Source organism: Drosophila sulfurigaster, chromosome 2R (assembly GCF_023558435.1).
Source record: "Drosophila sulfurigaster albostrigata strain 15112-1811.04 chromosome 2R, ASM2355843v2, whole genome shotgun sequence".
In the NCBI taxonomy this organism is placed as follows: Eukaryota; Metazoa; Arthropoda; class Insecta; order Diptera; family Drosophilidae; genus Drosophila; species Drosophila sulfurigaster.
In genome coordinates, this window is record NC_084882.1 from 26561443 (window position 1) to 26580021 (window position 18579).

General features: G+C 38.5%; 1 protein-coding gene across 6 annotated transcripts in view; it reads left to right on the top strand.

The window, feature by feature from the left end:
- The window catches only part of LOC133837790 (TBC1 domain family member 4), a 36695-nt gene extending 18738 nt beyond the window's left edge, over positions 1 to 17957 (top strand). The window contains exons 1-9 of one of the 6 annotated variants that reach the window (XM_062268665.1): positions 3976 to 4110; positions 5683 to 6062; positions 12381 to 13126; positions 13233 to 13412; positions 13591 to 14478; positions 15125 to 15267; positions 15335 to 15927; positions 15993 to 16562; positions 16623 to 17957. In XM_062268665.1, coding sequence (XP_062124649.1) covers positions 5982 to 6062; positions 12381 to 13126; positions 13233 to 13412; positions 13591 to 14478; positions 15125 to 15267; positions 15335 to 15927; positions 15993 to 16562; positions 16623 to 17693 — 4272 coding nt within the window. In that variant the 5' untranslated portion in view covers positions 3976 to 4110; positions 5683 to 5981 and the 3' untranslated portion in view covers positions 17694 to 17957. Of the gene's footprint in view, positions 1 to 3970; positions 4111 to 5682; positions 6063 to 12380; positions 13127 to 13232; positions 13413 to 13590; positions 14479 to 15124; positions 15268 to 15334; positions 15928 to 15992; positions 16563 to 16622 lie in introns of those variants that run through there. The other 5 variants (XM_062268666.1, XM_062268667.1, XM_062268669.1 and 2 more) reach the window with 5 other exon arrangements.
- Positions 17958 to 18579: the final 622 nt, after the last annotated feature.

Genomic DNA, 18579 nt, shown 5'->3' on the forward strand with positions numbered 1-18579 from the left:
AAGTCATAATTGCCCGTGTGCAACTCGTCGCTCGACGGTGTAACATCCGTTCTCGCTAATAGGCATCATTAGGCGGCGAGGGAGCGCAACAACAACACAAACACAAGAGAGAAAAAAAAAAAAAAATGAAAATATAAAGTGGAAGCCATTAGAAAGCGCTGGGAAAGTCGACAAAAATTTACCTAATTGCAGGGCCGAGATAAGCGTACAGCATACTTTCAGCACAGACTGTTAACAGCTGTGGTCTCAGCGGTGACAACGAAATTTCATAAGCTGCTGAATTTTTAAAAAATACAAGCAAAAAAACAAAATTGGGACGGCTTTATTTCACCACGTGTCTCACACGGCGTATGCGTAATGTTAAATGTGATTTTTGTTGTTTTCGTTTTTAATAAGCGCACTTTGTGGCTGTAAGTGTGTGGCCCTCGGTGCGTTTAACTGGTAACCAGTCAGGTTGGCAACCTGGCCACCTGGCAACAGACAACCAATTCACGTTGATTGCATGTCCTTGCGGCAAGACCTTTGACTCTTGTCCTGCTCAGTGTCCTGTTGTCGTCGTTGTGCAAATGACGCATGACGCTGAGCTGCCATTTGCATGGACCATCATCGCTGTTTAAACATCGCTTTTATTGTGCGAGCAACTCCTGAACTCCTCACAGCCAGAAACAGCTTCACACTCGAGAACTCAGGGAATGGGAAGTGGAAAATGGGGAATGGCAGGCAGTCAGGCAGGCAACTACTATGCTATGTTATAGTAGTACTTACCTCAAACTTGAGAGAGGCATTCACCGAAAACGCTTCGGCAAATGTCGCTTCCGTTGCCATAGTCGAGACATCATCGTTGTCATTCGCAACGCTCTTCTGACTTTTAATGGCCTTTGAGAGGACTTGCCCTGCCGCCTTATCCTGGCCCCCCCGCCTGCTGTATGACTGTCTGCCTGCTGCCTGTGTTGGCCAACATAATCGAATCGAGTGCGCACCACAATGCAAATTGTATCAAATTTAAAAGCCAAGATAGTACGCTTTATGCTTTTACTACGCTGAAGTTGCCTTTGCCAAGTTATAGTTCTGAAATTCCACTGCTAGTAGGATAATGTGATACATTTTCTAATAGCATCATTTTTCTTTAAAGCCTTTCAATGCAGAGCGGATCTTGGCTTAACTTTATGTTGTCTACTTTTAGGAGCACTCCTTATGTCACATTTGCTAGGCCAATTTGTGGAAAAATAACCTAAGGAAGTAGCCTTTAATAAATGGTATTGATGACTCAATTCGATTTACAATAAATAATTTCTCATATAAAAATATCAAATTTGAAATTTTATATTGGTTATTCTTTAAATGAATTGATTTGTCGTGAAGGGAAAATACTAAGATAGTTTATACTCCGTTAGTTTACTTTTAGCTGTTAATTTAATATGACTTATTAGGTTTTTCTGAATACCTTTTTCTCTAAAAATATTAAAATTATGATCTTCTTCAATAAATTAGTCTCTTTAAACAAAAAATGTGAAATTAGCGAATACATTTTTCGTTCACTTTAAAATTATTATCCATATATTGAATGAATTTGTTGTTCCTTAAATTAATCTACTTAAAGAATACTTTTATCTGTCCCTTGTAAAATTTCTTTTCATATTATTCTAATTATGTCTTTTTATTCAAAGAATTTTTTTTATACAGTATAGAAGTATAAATACTGAAGTTAACTTTCTTTATTTATATGATAAGTAATTTTAAAGAATGTTTTTCCTTTTATTTCCTACTTCGATAATAACATTGTATAGACCAATGATATCTGATTTAAAACTCTATCAGTTTATCTAAATTATATTTTCATTTATAATTTCCTTCAAGCAAAAGAAGGGTATCATTTTCACAAACAGTTTACCTAGCTTTCATTGCTTTTATTTCCGCTCTAAAGTCTAGCACTTGTTCCCTTTAATAGCTGCATGAAATCGTACAAAGTGCACACATAATGCAATCAAAAGCGGCGCGGCGCGAAGAGAGGTGTAAGTGAAGGACGTGGGCGGGGTGCAAAACGGATATTACAGCCGCTGGCAAGAACTTTAACCTGCATTTGCGCTGCTACAATAGATGCTTCATGAACTGAACTTTTTGGCCCGACTGCTGTTTGCCTGACTGCTGTCGACATTTGCATATGCTCGAATGCTTCGACGTTCTGTTCTGCACGGCATTTTGTTGGCCTTGGCCTGATGGTCGCTTTCTGGCCGGTAACTTTTTGAAATTGATATTGAGCTAGCTCTATGTTGTCCACCTCCACCTCCGTCTCTGCCTTCGCCTCCCTCGAAGAAGAAATTGATAATTGGCTTTTAGTTTTAGCATTCCTTGTTGTTATTTTTGTTCACTTCCCTTTGCTGCCTTGCATTGGCAGGACAAAAGCCTACACACGACAACAAATTGAATTTGTCGCACATATTGACAGAAATAGCATTTTATATACTAAAATACTATAGAAATCAAATTGATTTGCCTCTGTGCGCACTCTTCCTCGCTCCCTTTGCCAACTGTTGACCCTGTTGGCTTTATTGATGGCACAATTTTCATTACAACTTTTGCATATGGCTTGCATTTCTCTAAGCCACTCTCTCACTCTCGTGTTTGACAACTCAATATTGAGCTAGAGTGCTTTTATGGCAAATTCTAGTTTAGCCTCATTCAAGTAGCTGCAATTTTGGCTTCAATTTGAAGAGATTTATTTTAGTGCCAGAGCAGTTTATTAAGTTGCAATGAATTGGTCGGCTCAATGTTGTCTCGCAGGCTTCAGAAGCAGCTTTTGTTGAGGTCTCAAAGCATATGAATTCTGGTTCAATTTCAACTTTATGCATTTTATTATTTATATTGAAGAATTCTTTAAAGCTTGCACATCAGCTTTACTTAGAGATACACTTAAAGTTGAATTTGATTTTTAATATCACACTTTTCACATCATTTTATGAATTAATAAAGATTCTTCAACAATTCTTTAACTTAAAGGAAACACTTAATCAAAATAAATCATCCTTCGATTTTATAGCAAACTTCCACTTAATTTAAGAATGAAGAATTCTTAAAAAAATTCACATTAACTTAACTTAGCGACGCACTTACATATATTTGAGAGTTGTATTTAATTTTTGAACTTAACTTATTGAGTTTTTTTTTTTTAGGATTTTATACGAAATTGTCTATATGAATTTGTGAATGAAAAATTCTTTAAAAATTATACATACATTTAAGAAATACTTTTGTATGGTAAATTACGCCGAATGCAATTGGATGATAGCTTTGGCTGACAGTCTGGTATATTTTGACCTCTATGGTATATTCGAATGTATTTCATCATTATACCGAATATGGGCTTTGGTATATTATTTGGAATATTTTAAGAGTAATACTGCACTGTTTTGCTTTTATTCAAAATGGGTAGTGGGTATCTCATAGTCGAACACTCTCCACTCTAGCTTTCTTGATTGCTTTATTTAAAAACTTGTTAAGAATCAATAATTTAATAAGCAATTTTCAACAAAGTTAAGTAATATTTATTTAACACTGTAATTGATTATTTTTGATCTTACATTGTTAATGGTTTTTAATTTTTTTGTATTGCTTTTTAACTAAATTGTTGTCGATCGTCTAAATCACACATACGCAGCGTAGTCTGCGCGCACTTTGACACTTGCACTCTCTCTCTGTCTCTCTTGCTCGTTCCCTCTCAGTCTCGCTCTCTCACACTCTCACTATTGACAAGCACTCTCAATGTTTTCACTGCGACTCACTCGATACTCATAGAGAAACAGTTCAAACTGTTTTTTCGCTATTTCTTTCATTTCGCATGCGCAGGTTGCCTCGATGTTCGTTGTTGTTGTAGTCGATGTTCGCTGTTGTTGTTGTTGTCGTTGTTGTCTGTGAGCAATTCTCTCTTGTTGTGTGTCGTCGGATCGGAGACCAGCGAATGGGATCCCCTTTGTCAGTTGTCTGGCGGCAATTGAAACGCGTGCGCGCTTAGCTGAAGGCAGCGACAGCTACCAAAACCAAAACCAAAACCGAATCCAACAAAACAAAGCGACAAATTATAATCACAATAATAACGAAAGCTGTTAACAAAAAGTAATGAAACGACCTTATAATTAACATTGATTAATTGAAATTTGTGCAAATGCGAGTGCATCTGCACCTAAGATGAAGTGTTTTGTGTGTGTAGAAACTTGTTTATTCTGCAACTTGTTTAATGTGCGCAAAGTGCTTGGCCAACGAAACAGAAACAAAAACAGAAAGCACATATAGAAAATATAAATAAATTAGTTACTTAAACGTGCCAGCCAAAAGCAAAACAAAGTTCCATTTGGTATATAAAAATGCTTATACATAAATAAATTTACATATGTACATATATGTATGTATATAGAGTGGATATATTTATTGTCTTGAAATTGCGTCAGTTGGGGAATTCTTTCATTTCAACATCCAATTGAAGGCAAAAACTCACAAACAAATAAATTAATTGAATGATGAAGGGAAAAATACACAAGCATCTAAACACAATATACAACAATTTTATTAGCTGTCTGTCAATTAACTGAGAGTTCTATAATCCTTTCGATGCAAATGATATTCGGTTGGATAAACAAGTGTTACATAAAGACACTTGCACAAAGTATATTTGCAATGTCCCAAATACTTAAACTGTTGGTTTCGAACTCAAATCAAGTAAATGAATTAACGCGACAATTAGCAGAGAGTGAGAGATATATAAGCGAGTATATACGTATATGAGATACAGACAGATACAGATACAGATACAGATTTAGCTGCAGAACAATGCCTCAGCATTCACAGCAACAATCACATTGTATTCGTCATTAAATGCCGCCTCTGGGAGCATTTAACTAAATGCGTATCGATAATTGCGAGTTTATTTTTTTTTTATTTTTCATTTATTCATCACAATCGAGCGTACTTTCAACTCACATCAAAATCATATTGGAAATATTTAAGCTTATCTGCAGATTTGTTTTAATGCTGCTGGCGCCCTTATATAGTATCTACTATATAGTGTACTATAATTTCTAATTCACTTGCTTTGCGGTTCTTGTAACCGGCAAAATTCAACTCGCAACTCAAACGAACCGAAACGTTCGTTCGGACGAGTCGCTTGTGTTTCTTTCTTTCTATTTATTTGTTGGCATTTATTTTTATTATTAAATATTCTCTCAGCTGGCGGCAATATAAATAAATAGTTTGACTTTCAAATATCTTTCTCGTGCATAAATCTCTTGAAAATTGGCGCTCGACTATAACAAATGAATTATTGTCAGAGCAAATAACATGCAGTGTTTTTTTTTGGTTTTTTCGTTTATAAATATTAGTTTTTTATCACAGACACACACAAACAAAAAGTTTAAAGCCATATCCGGGTATTATAAATAAATCAAATTATAGTTAGTTACAACAATAAATTAAGAATCATCGTAGTAAAGTGAAATTCATTACGAGTATAATGCAAAATAAAACAATGAATAAATATAAGCAAATATTTCGTGTGTAAGCCAATTTATTTACGACTCCAATGGGATTAATGAAGTGAACCTTGAAACAAATAAATATTAAGTAAAGTCAATATTTAATATTTTAATCCGCAATAAAAAGGATAAAGAGAAATAATCATTTTCCACTTTTTAGAGTTTAAACTGTATTGAATTGGAATTAAAAGTGAAGTGATAAATAATAATAACAATAGAAAAAAAATCAAAATGACAAACACAACAAACTTGTGATAGTTTCAAACGTAAAACAAATATTAGAAATCAAAGTGCAATAATAAATTGTGAGCTAAATTGAAATTGCAACGAAGCCTGGCGGCAATTGCAACAGTAAGTTTCGTAACTGCGGCAATAACAACGACAACAACAACAACAACAACAACAGCAACAACAACAACAAACAAAAAAAGTGACAACAATAAGGGAAAATATAATACAATGTTTACGGTGCCATTTCATCGAGACACAATTCTGACGGCCTCCGTCAGCGATGCATCCGTGCTGAATAAAAGCCGCACCGTATGTAGCGGGTATATCCCGATATGCCCCCCTCTTCCTCTTCTTCTTCTTATTTCCACTTTGTCGCCTGCTTCAATTGATTTCAATTTCAGTTTCAGTTTAGATTTCATTTGATTTGATTTGATTGCTTTTTATTTGTTGCTTGTGCAATTTGGTTTTTGCATTTGCCAATTGTGTTTGCTTTTTGTGTTTGTTTACTTTGCCGTGACTCTTCGCTGCCTTTTTTGTTTTTGCATTTTGTTTTTGATTTTTTCCTTTTTCGTTTTTCGTTTTCCGTTTTCTTATGTAATGCTTATGCATGCGCTTGCATTGTACTTTACTTCGCTGTTCGTAGTTGTTGCTGCTTCCCACAGCAGTAATTGCTTAGTGCTTTAGTCGAAGTTTAACAACTACACACGATTCTTCTAACTGTTAAAAGCACGCCCTGACATTGCCGGCATGCCACTTGACTCTAATTGAAGTGCCCTTGAGACGCGTGTGTATGAGTTTGCGTGTGTGTGTGAAGTGTCTTTCAATATTCCATTCAATCTTCCCCAAATTCAATTCGGTTTCCAGTTTCGTCTGCACTTTCATTACGTATTTAAATAAGAAACAATTCCCATGCAAATCGAGTGGCCCACAACTGCATTACCATATAGAGTGTTTTTCTTTTATTTTATTTTATTTTATATTCATTTATCTTTAAATGTAATTTTCTCGCGCGTGCCACGAACCAACATCGACTAAACTGACGCATCAGCTTCTTTTTCTCTATATACAGTTTCCATTTTATCCTTTTCTTGTATCATAGGCGCCAAAAAAGTTGCTCGGACATTCGAGTTTTTATCGCGCACACACACACACACAAACACACACAGAAAGAGAATCAGCGCTTTTGGCTCTCTTGACCCTGACCATGATGATGTCGTGCTTAAAGGAGCGTAACGCTGTGTAAACAGTTTTTCCAGCAAGAGTTGAAGGATTGTCCAAAACTGTTTTACAAATTTGTTGGTCAACTTGTAGTGCGCATTGTATAAAGCTCACAAAAGCGACTATAAATACAAATGTTAAGGGTTATGAAAGCGAAACACAAGAGCTATGAATATAGTAAATAGTTTGATTGGGTTTCCTAGAAAGACTTTAAAATACTTATTTAAAATAAGTTTGTTATTTGATAAATTATACACATCAAATTACAATTTCTACATATGAAAGCGATTTGGAAAAGCTACGAATATTATATTAAATAGTTTGTTAGAAAGACTTTAGAATACTTATTTAAAACAAATTCATTATTTGATGAATTATACTTTTCATTTATGAAAATTGCATTCAAAATTATAAAATCGAAACACAAGAGCTATGAATATAGTAAATAGTTTGAAGGGTTTCCTAAAAAGACTTTAGAATAATTATTTAAAATATGTTTTTTATTCGATATATTATATTTCATATATGAAACGGAAGAGCTCCGAATATAGTAAATAGTTTGAAGTGTTTGCTAGAAAGATTTTAAAATACTAACTTAAAATAAATTTATCATTTGATAAATTATACACCTTAAATTATATTTTGAATATTTGAAAATTTCATTAGATATTTGATACGCATTTCTTTAACAATTCTTTGGCAAATTGTCTAAATTAATTAGCAAATTTTGTTGCGCATTTGATTTTATATCAATCACTTCTCTGAATTGTTAATATATTTGGCCAAAATTTGAAATGCCAAAGTAAAGTTCAAAGCTGTCTGCCAACGCTTTATTAAAACGCTTGAAATAAATTTGCAAATTTCATGTGAAAATGTTAATTAGAATTCATTGTAAAATCAGCAGACGGAACGAAAGATAATGTACTCTCTATATGATATTAAGATGCAGCAATAATATATTAATGACCCCAGTGAATGTATTCGTGATCCACTCAAATCAATTTGCCAATGTTCAAGTTTAACGAGATTGAGTTAATCTCCAGTGTGTTAATGTTGATTTCGAGTGACCCTTGTTAGCTTTTGAAATAACATATAATCAAATTGCACAACTAATACGACAATATTATAACATATTATTTAAGCTAAATAACGTTGTCTAAAAATTACTGTTTTAGTCGCATGCTCAAGTAGCGTATTAAATTTAATTGCCATATTTTTCCCATTGCTACTCGAAACATTTTCCTCGTTGTTTTTTGCATGCTGAACTTATATAATTTAGTTCGACTTGTTGATAAACATATGATACATCGTATTTGTGTCATAATTGTAAATTGGCGTTAAATAAACAAAAGCCGGAGTACACAAAGGTGTGTGTGTGAAAAAGTATTTGTTGTTTTAATAACAAGTAAATAGCTAATTATGAACAGGTTCGACACAAATTGCAGAGCATTTCAAATTGAAAAAGTAAACCGACTTCTGAATATGCAAATATATCTTGACACTTACAAATATGATTAGAACCCGCAAATATAAAAATGATATCAATTGGAATTATTTAGTTGACAACTGTTCAACTGCACTTTTATTTTTTTCCTCTAAATTATTCATGCGGTTTAACTAACTGCAAATTCAAACAAGTGCGTTAAATTTGCATCGTGAATGGATTTGAATTTGTCATTCGGTTATTAAACATTTGCTCAGAGTTCAATAAACCATTCGCACTGCTCTTTAAAATGCATGTGGCGATTTTTTCCAGTTGCCATTGTCATTTTGCTTTCGCAATGCGACAGACGATGAAAATCAGCAAAACCAGCAAACGGGGAAAAAATATGATAAAAAGACATTAAAGTTGTAGTGCAGCCACATGATTGACGACATTTACAACACATTTGACGACTGCAAAGTCAGAAAAACAATATAGCTTTTATATTATACATATACATATGTAAAATCACGAGGATTGTGTCAGCTTTAGGAATGGAAATGAATGTATATATAATACGAGTATATGTTGAATTTATACTAAAATAGACTGTAGTAAACTAGAAATAGCATGAAAGATTGCTATAGAATCAGTTTATTATTTTAGCATGAAAGATTACTTTAGAAAATATATTGAATTGTTGTATCTTATGTTCTATTTTGAATGTAGTACTTTATAGATATACCATATATAGCCTTCGGTATATTTTAGCATTTTTTTGGTATATAATTTAAATATGATTTTATTGAAAATATGTGGCGGGAATCTCGCTGTAACTTTCATACTTGATTTATTTCATTATTATCACTTTCAATTGTAGAGCATTCGCCTCGTCGTTAACTCGTTACGAGCGTTGCATTTTCATTGCCCTCTTTTCGTTTACACAAATTGAGTTTCCATTTTAGTTCAAGTTCAGTTTTGGTTTCAACAACGTGGCAAACAAATTAATAAACACGAAATATATATTTCGAACGGGGCGTGACTAAGCCTGAAGGACATTAGCCAGACAATCTGGCGACACATAAAAATGTCAAAATGAAAAAATAAAAAACAATAATAAAAACCGGCGAATCTCTCTCGACATGTAATTTAAGTTCGTTTTTAGGGCTTGTCATGTTCCCTGCTTTTGAAATGCTGTTGATGTTGCATTAAATATGCATATCGTATGTAAATATCGATGTGAAGTCGTCACATTTAACAAAAAATAACAATAATAATACGGCAAACAGTGCAAATAACAACAACAACAACAACAAAGTTGACAGCACGTAGACGAGCTTGAGAATAAAATGAAAAGAGAAAAAAAAGTAAAAACGAAATACACACAAAAATAAAAATAAATAAAAAATGGAAAAAGGCGTAAAGAAAAATGCGCAAAAAACGCGAGACGAACGTGACGTTGAATTGAATTCCTGTGAAATATTTAACAACAAGAAAAAAAGTATGTGCTCATGTGTGCATACAAGTGGATTTTGTTTGTAGCTTATGTATGTACATATGTACATATATGCATAGATACTATGTATGAAAGCCTTGATTTACCCTGTAAACATGAGCTAGATTCTAAAAGGGATATAATTAAATGACAACACTCAAAATTAATGCCTGTAATTTAAATTGTACTGTAATACTGTATACCGTAAGAAATACTGTAATACAGTATTTTATAGCTGGGATTAAATCATACCAAGCTGCTGGGTAATTTGCAGTCGTGTTCTATTTGCATAGCTGAATTTCTTCACTTGATTCTTATATTATTTTTTTGGGGGTAAACATGAAATTATGAAAAAAGCATATTTACTGATGTGAACACACACAATGTGTATGTATATTAGAAAAATATATGTATATATTTGGCAGTCAGCACACGCGTTGCCAAGCGTGTCCTCTGTAGATACAAATGTATCTGTTGGATACTCAATTGGTCAACGCGTGACGTCACGATCACTCAACCAGCGGCTGATCAGCTTTTAGCAGCGACATCACCGAACTAAATAATTTATCTCAATTTTGGTAGCCAAGTGCCACCAGAATGAACAAATTTAGCACTAAACCTATGCTATTTTTACCAATACCAATTAGTTGGGAGAGAGCGTCGTCAGTTAATGTGCCTCAAATGTATCTCAAACGATAGACGACGGACGCATTTCTATGCAGACAGCTGCTTAATTATTATGCACTGACATTGGACTTTGGAACTTTCACAGTGAACGATGTTTTTCTTTTTTTTTGTTTAATTTCACTTGATTTGCACTTTTGGCAGCATTTCAATGCCGCACAATTTGGGCCACACACAAACAGGGCGGCCAATAGATCAGCGAAACTGAGAGCGAACTGAGAACTATGAGAAACAGCTGATGCTTCTGCTTCTGAGTGTTGTGGATGCCACAAACTGCGCGCGAGATTCATCATCAGGTGTTGCTCCGACAAACTATGATGCATTACTCAGAAATTTCGCGAGAAACTACGCAAAAAGCAGCGCAGACACGATGTCTGCACATGAGTAACGTACGTGATACAGCACTTGACGTATAGTTTCTCGAACAAACTCATTTCAAGTATTTATACGGGATATGGGAAGAAATTTCTTAAATAGATGAGAATGTTAAGAAGTGCTTGAGTAAGGTGTTTGTTGGTTAAGCGATGCCCGGAAATACAATTATAATAGAATGATAATAAAGAAATATATACTTACTATTATAAATAGAGCTATTTACTGTTTAGATAAATTTTCTGACACTTTATGTAATTGTTGTAAAATAATATAGATATAGAGAAATATAATTGGTATTAATTGGTATACAACATTGAGAATAGCTTTTTAAATTATTAATTTCTTCAAAAATGTGGAAACAATAAATATTATCCAATTTAAATGGTTAGTCTAAAACAAAGTTAAAGATCGTTAAAATAAATATTATTGAATCTAATTGCTGCTCACAAAACAACGCTAAGTATCTTCAAAATTGTGTAATAAAAGATTATCTTTTATATGGATAGCTTTAAGAAAAATTAAACTGAAAGCCATAAATCTTATACTAATCTATTTAAAATACTTGTGATTCCAATATAATTTCAATTGAAAGTCGTACCTCTTATATTTTTAAATGGAATCCTTTTGATTCCAACTTAACTTTGTCTGAAAGTCGTAACTCTCATACTTCCATTTCAAATCCTTTTGATCTGAACTTTGTTTGAACTGAAAGTCGTAACTCGTAAACCTCTTTTTCAAATCCTTTTGATTTCAACTTCACATTCACTCGAAAACTTCAACTTTAAACATGAATTTAAGTTAAATCCTTAAGCTGTTGCTGCAGTCTCATTAAGCAATTCAAGTTTGAAAGCGCCAACTTCTCAGATATTTATGAGCTATGAGTCGTAAAAAAAGTTAATTTAATGCAGATTCCCCTTTACATCCCTCGGCAGTGTCAGTGTCCAGTTTTTGTCGCCCTTAAAATAACATAATCATAACATAACGTAACCAAAGTAAATCAACTTTGTCGGCGGTGTCATGAAATTGATGTCTGCAATTTCCAAACGAGAGCAGAGAGACCGACCGAGACAAAGCCCACACAGAAAAACCCAAACCCAAACCCAAACCCGAAAAAGCGAGAGCGAAAAACGAAAAGCGCCGCTTAAGTGACAAAGTCGTAAAAAGTGTCATAAACTAAAGACAAAAGTCATAAAACTGAACGGGATGACAGACCGGAGACCGGAATCGGTCCGGGACTAAGGCAACAACCAAAAAAAAGCGCAGTGAACAATGGCTGTCAATGTGGAATGCGGGGTGGGGAGCATGTGCATCCAAAACTGGCCATTAACTTCTGTCTGCTGCATGAATATTTGCCGCATGCACTGTGCTGACTGTCATAAACATAATCATTACTAACTTTTGGCATCGCTCTTTCTCTTTTTCTCTTTTTCAGATGGCCGAGCTGATGCATCAGATGAGAGATCCGGCGCATACGCTCGGCGGCTCTGTGGGCAGCATACCACAGAATCTGATTGCCAGTGGAGGTATTGTCGGTGGTCATGGACACAACGGTTCGCTGAACGGATTGCATGCCACGCCTGCGACGAATCTGAAGATGAGCGAAGCGCTGCGCAATGCCCAGCACGATGCTAGTCCCAATCCGGTGAGCAGCAAGATGAAGGCATCCAAATCGTATACGCACGGTCTGAGCAGCTCCTCGGGCACCGTCAACATTCCCACATCGACGTCGGCGCAGAGCAATCTGTCGCTGCTCGCCGACATCTCGCCGAATCACACACACTTCTTTGAGGTGATGTACGTGGGCAAGATACGTGTCTCGCAGAAGCGTGTGCCCAACACGTTCATCGACGATGCCCTGCCCAAGTTTAAGGCGTACGATGCGCAGCGGCTGCGACTGCTGCAAAATCGCAAGATGTCACTGAGCAGCGAGGGCGGTGTGGGTATTGAGGCCAAGAGTGCGGCCAACACACTGAAGAGCCACGAGCTCAAGGAGGAGGATGAGGAGGAGCATGAGCAGGAGCAGCATCCAAATGCGCAGCCGAAGCCAGAGCTGCAGTTGACGGGCGCCGAGGCGGATGCTTTGCCACAGCCGCTGGAGGAGAACAAGGAGAACAAGTCACCAATAAAGCGCATGTTGTTGCGCGGCCAGAGTCAAGTGGATATGGGCCATAAGGAGATGTAAGTATTGTCGATAAGTTGTGCTCTGTTTTTTGTCGAATTGTGCCATTTCCATTTGTGCAATCTTCTCTACTGACCCCTCACAACGAAATTGTAATGCAAGCAGCTCGGAGGAGCAGCAGCAGCAGCACCAACTGGAGGCGCCCAATGTCATTGTGAACAAGCAGCCCACGCCGCCCAGAGAGGAGGGCGAAGCGGCAGCGGCAGAGGCTGCGGCGGCGGCTGCCACAGCGAGTGGCAGCGGAACAGCAGCTGGTCAGCTGCATCCACACTACGGGCTGGAGAAGTAAGTGGCGTCCACGCCCCGAGTCCACGCATGCCTCTCTTTTTGTTTGTGTTCCCGTTTCCGTTTCCGTTTGCCTTTGAGTTTGAGTTTCGCTTGTGTTATGTTCACCTTTAGCATGTCCCGCCTGCAACTTTTGCTCACTTCCCAGCTAACTCTGCTCTTTTGTCTCTTCTTACAGCATCCCCAAGCTGCGGGATCGCTCCGCTTCGCAGGGCACAATTCCTCCTTATGCGGAGCAGAATCGCACCATGGTCTTCTTGGTGGGCCGCAGTGATCTTCGCTTAATCTCGCCGGATCGCAAGCAGGTGCTGCTCTACAAGGACTTCAAGGATGTGGCCAGCTGTGTGCATGGCCAGAAGTCACTCGATCACTTTGGCATCATATGTCGCGAGCTCAACAATGACGGTTACATTGGCTACGTGTTTAAGTGCCAGTCGGAGCATGTGTGCGATGACATTGTGGCTGCCATTGCCCAGGCTTTTGATACGTGCGCCGAGCAAAAGAAGAAACAGGAGACACAGATCTTTAGCTGCGAACATTGCCCGATGTTGTGGTATCACAAACTGTGCACCGATGTCGAGGGACTGTCTGAGAAGAAGACGCAGGGAACGATCTGGCGTCGCATCTCCACGCTCAACGAGGACGAACAGGAGATGGTCTGGGCCAAGTACAGTGGCTCCGAGAAGACCAACTCACCGATGGCCGAGCAGAATCAGTTCCTCATGATGCTGTTGCGTGCCCATTGCGAGTCGCGACAGCAGCGCCACGTTCACGACACCGCCGAGAATCGCTCCGAGTTTCTCAATCAGTATTTGGGCGGCAGCACCATATTCATGAAGGCGAAGCGCTCGTTGACCAACTCCTTCGACACGCTGCTGAAGCGCAAGCCCTCCAAAGATGACATTGCTGTGCCACCGCACAATCTGCGTGACATACGCGAAGGATCTGCCGAACCCATCGGCAGCGAAACCCCGCCCGAAGGATTCCGTTCACGCTCGAATACTGTGGGCGCCAGTCCCAGCAACAAACCCACGGCAGATCAGCTCAAGAGCCCCATGATGGATATGTAAGTTGAAGAGAATATTATATATAGAATAGCTAAGACAAACCCACAGTACGACTCAATCTACTAACCCTTTGTGAGGACTGAAAGTTTCAAAATACAAAAAAATAGTTGAACATTTTTTTTCAATGAGAAAACTAAAATGTTAAGTAAACAAGCTTAGGTTTAACTAACTATAAACTATAACTATAAAAAAAAAATATATTAAAAAAATGTAATTCAAAGAAAATATTATGAATAATTCTCTGATCTGACACAAATTTGTTATGATTGCAAAACAGATATCATGAGTCAATTTCCTAATATTTTTATGAAGACTAAGAAAAGTTTCCCAACAATCTGAGCTGTAGCTTGCAAATTAGATTATTCATTAATTTTTATATGGATTATATCGAAGACATGAACAAAGACATGTTAAAAAAAATTTGGAAAAAAATAAATTTTAGATCATTGCATTGCCATGATAAGGGTAAACTTTGAATCGGCAAAGCAGCGTCATTCATTGTTCTGCAGGATTTCAAGTTTGAATAACCTAGAGCAAAATGTTAATGATGAAATCTGTACTATAATCTGTATCTAGCTATATAATACAAAATGTTAATATGTTATATGTAGTCAAACTAAATATATTTTAATATGAACTTTACAGCTTTATCAAGGTGGGCAACAGCCCCAAGGAGGCGGAGACGCATCAGGGCTCCTGGCGCCAGGCTATACTCAACAGTGTGGTGACACCCTCGAAGGGTTTGGAGGGCGAAGCGCCCACCGAGTTTCTATCGCCCATGCGCAAGCGTAAGTGCCTAAGTTCCTATTAAATTATACATACAATACAATAAGACTTCAATCCTTTTCTCTACAGCTGCCAAGCGAGGCAAACGTGATGCTGCTGAGCTGCGCGAACTTTGGCGTACCGCCATCAGACAAACGATCATGTTGAATCGCATGGAGACAGAGAATGCCATGTTGCAGGCTCGTCAGAATGAGAACGAACTGAAGCGCATTAAGCTGGACTATGAGGAGATTGTGCCATGCGACAAGCAGCTCATCGAACGCTGGGAACAGATCATTGAGCGCAACTCCATGCAGATTGGCAACAAGAAGGATCCCAAAGTGTTGCGTCATGCCATACGCACTGGAGTGCCGCGCTCCAAGCGTGGCGATGTCTGGACTTTCCTGGCCGAACAGCATTCGATGAACACAGCGCCAGTGGACACGAAAAAGTTCCCCAACTATAATACACCGTATCACACGCTGTTGAAGCATCTGACGGAGCATCAGCATGCGATCTTTATTGACTTGGGACGCACGTTCCCCAATCATACGTTCTACAAAGATCCATTGGGTCTGGGACAGTTGTCACTGTTTAATCTGCTGAAGGCCTACTCCATACTCGATCCCGAGCTGGGCTATTGCCAGGGCCTGGGCTTCATTTGTGGCGTGTTGCTGTTGCATGTAAGTGACAACAACTTAGAGAAAGAGTTGAAAGAAAATTAAGTTAATTAATGCTTGTTTTTCAGTGCGATGAGGCGAGCGCCTTTCAGCTCCTCAAGCATCTGATGTTCTGCCGCAACATGCGCACCAAGTACCTGCCGGACATGAAGAAGTTCCAGCTGCAGCTCTATCAACTGTCGCGTCTCGTCAAGGATCATCTGCCCGATCTGTATGTATGGCTCGATCAGAATGATGTCTCGCCTACGCTGTATGCTGCTCCCTGGATACTCACCGTGTTTAGCTCACAGTTTCCTTTGGGTTTTGTGGCGCGTGTCTTTGATTTGGTGTTCCTGGAATCCTCGGATGTGATCTTTAAGTTTGCCATTGCACTGTTGTCAGTGCACAAGCAACAGCTGCTGGCACGCGACAACTTTGAGGAGATTATGGATTACTTGAAGACGGTGGTGCCCAAGATGGAGAACACGTGCATGGAGCAGATCATGAAGCTGGTCTTTACGCTGGACATTGGCAAGCAGTTGGCTGAGTACAATGTGGAGTATAATGTGTTGCAAGAGGAGATAACTACGACGAATCATCACCTGGAAATGCTGAATCGCGAGAAGTCACAGAACCAGCATCTCGAGCAGCAGCTGCAGGTGAGTTTTACAATCATATTCTACCCATATTATGCTAATTGGTGTCTTCTTTGTTTGTAGTTTGCTCAGTCGTCAATTGCACAGCTGGAGACAACGCGTTCGTCGCAACAAACGCAAATCTCGTCGCTGCAGTCGCAGGTGCAATCGCTGGAGCTCACCATACAGACGCTGGGACGCTACGTTGGCCAGCTGGTCGATCACAATCCGGATCTGGAACTGCCCAGTGAGGTGCGGCGCATGCTACAGCAGTTGGATGACTTGGAGCGGCAGCGGCGCAAACCGATCTTTGCGGAGCGTAAAATTGGCAAATCGATTTCGGTCAACAGTCACTTGGGGTTTCCACTCAAGGTGCTCGAAGAGCTGAGCGAAAGAGACGAACATGGTTCGCCACAAAAGCAGAAGAAGGAGAAGACACCTTTTTTTGAGCAATTGCGCCAGCAGCAGCATCAACTGCAAATGCAACGCAACCACAACCACAACCATGCGGCCAATGGCCATTTGACAAGCGTGGAGCAGCCACCGCAACAACAGAATCCAACACCACCGACACGTCCCAATCGATTGCTGGACAATGCCAGCGCACGGAGCGTCATGCAAACGAAACTGGATGAACTCAAGCTCCCAGAGCATGTGGACAAATATGTGGCGAACATCAAGAGTCCGCTCGAAGTCGATTCGGGCGTTGGCACACCGCTCAGTCCGCCCAGCACCGCCAGCAGCCACAACAGCAGCAGCAGCCACAACAGCAACAGTAGCAACAGCATCAGCACTGGCAGTATTTTCAGTCGCATGGGCTACAAGACAACGCCCGCCTCCCTCTCGCCACTGGCACCACGACAGAGCTACATTGATTCAATCGCCATTACCACAGCCCCAGAAACAGCACCGATGGAACAAATGGTCACGGCGACGGCAGCGATATCGCTGGAAGAGGCTGCCGAGCCAGAGCCGGGCATGCATCCGTTGAGCATGGTCGGTGGCGATGTCAATGTCCGCTTCAAGGGCACCACACAGCTCAAGTCCATAAGACCCGTGCATCATATGCGAGCCATCACCTTGTCCGGGGTGCCAGCGGTGGGCAGCAGTGTAGCGGAGGCGGCGACACCGGCTGCGACGACGGGTCGCAGCTAACGGTTCTGATTCATTGGCAAGCTGCTGCGGGGCCTCTACAAGGAGCCCATCATGGAGCAGACGACCTAGAGCTAATGCTTAAAAGTACAACTTGGTTGCGGCTTCAACAACAACAACAACAAGAACTAAAAGCTACAAGAATTTCATTATGTTGCATGTTGCGCACAAATTGTTGCCATAAAATTTACATAGAGTAATCGAAATGAAAAATGAAAACCACAAAAAAAAGAACGCTCCCTCAAAATTACCTAATCGTTATATACAGTCCCCCCGCCCTGCTCCCCCACATATATATAGTAGATATATATAATATAGACATGCTTATATATATATACAAAAGTACTTAGATACATGATACAATTGGATAAATGCTTTTGCAACAATTTTATAAACATGAATTGTGTGTGGTAAACAACAAATCGAACTTAATCGATGCTTAAGGAATCGCTAAACAGAGTCTCAGTCTCAATCTCTAGTTTCAAGTTTAAGTTTTCACAATTAATTTGTATCTCGAATTTAATTAGTTTGTACTTGTTAACTTTTATGTTTCTTTAGTTTTAGTCCAATTAGTTTTTAAAACAAAACACTTAAGCATAATTTGTATATTTCTATTTGTTTTTTATTGTATACCTATGAAATAAATGAGAATCCCACAATGATATAAATATTGAATGAATTCCAATAATATATTTGCATGTTTGTGTACATTATATAGTAGCTATCTAAATTTCGAAATTCTCTCTTCTTGGACCTTGGATTAACTATATTGATTGTTTAAATATACGTAAAACAAAAAACAAATATAAAAGAAACTCGATAATATGTATGTACTTATATACGACAAATTTAATAAAACAAAAACCAACAAATGCTTCTTTGTTAAGTA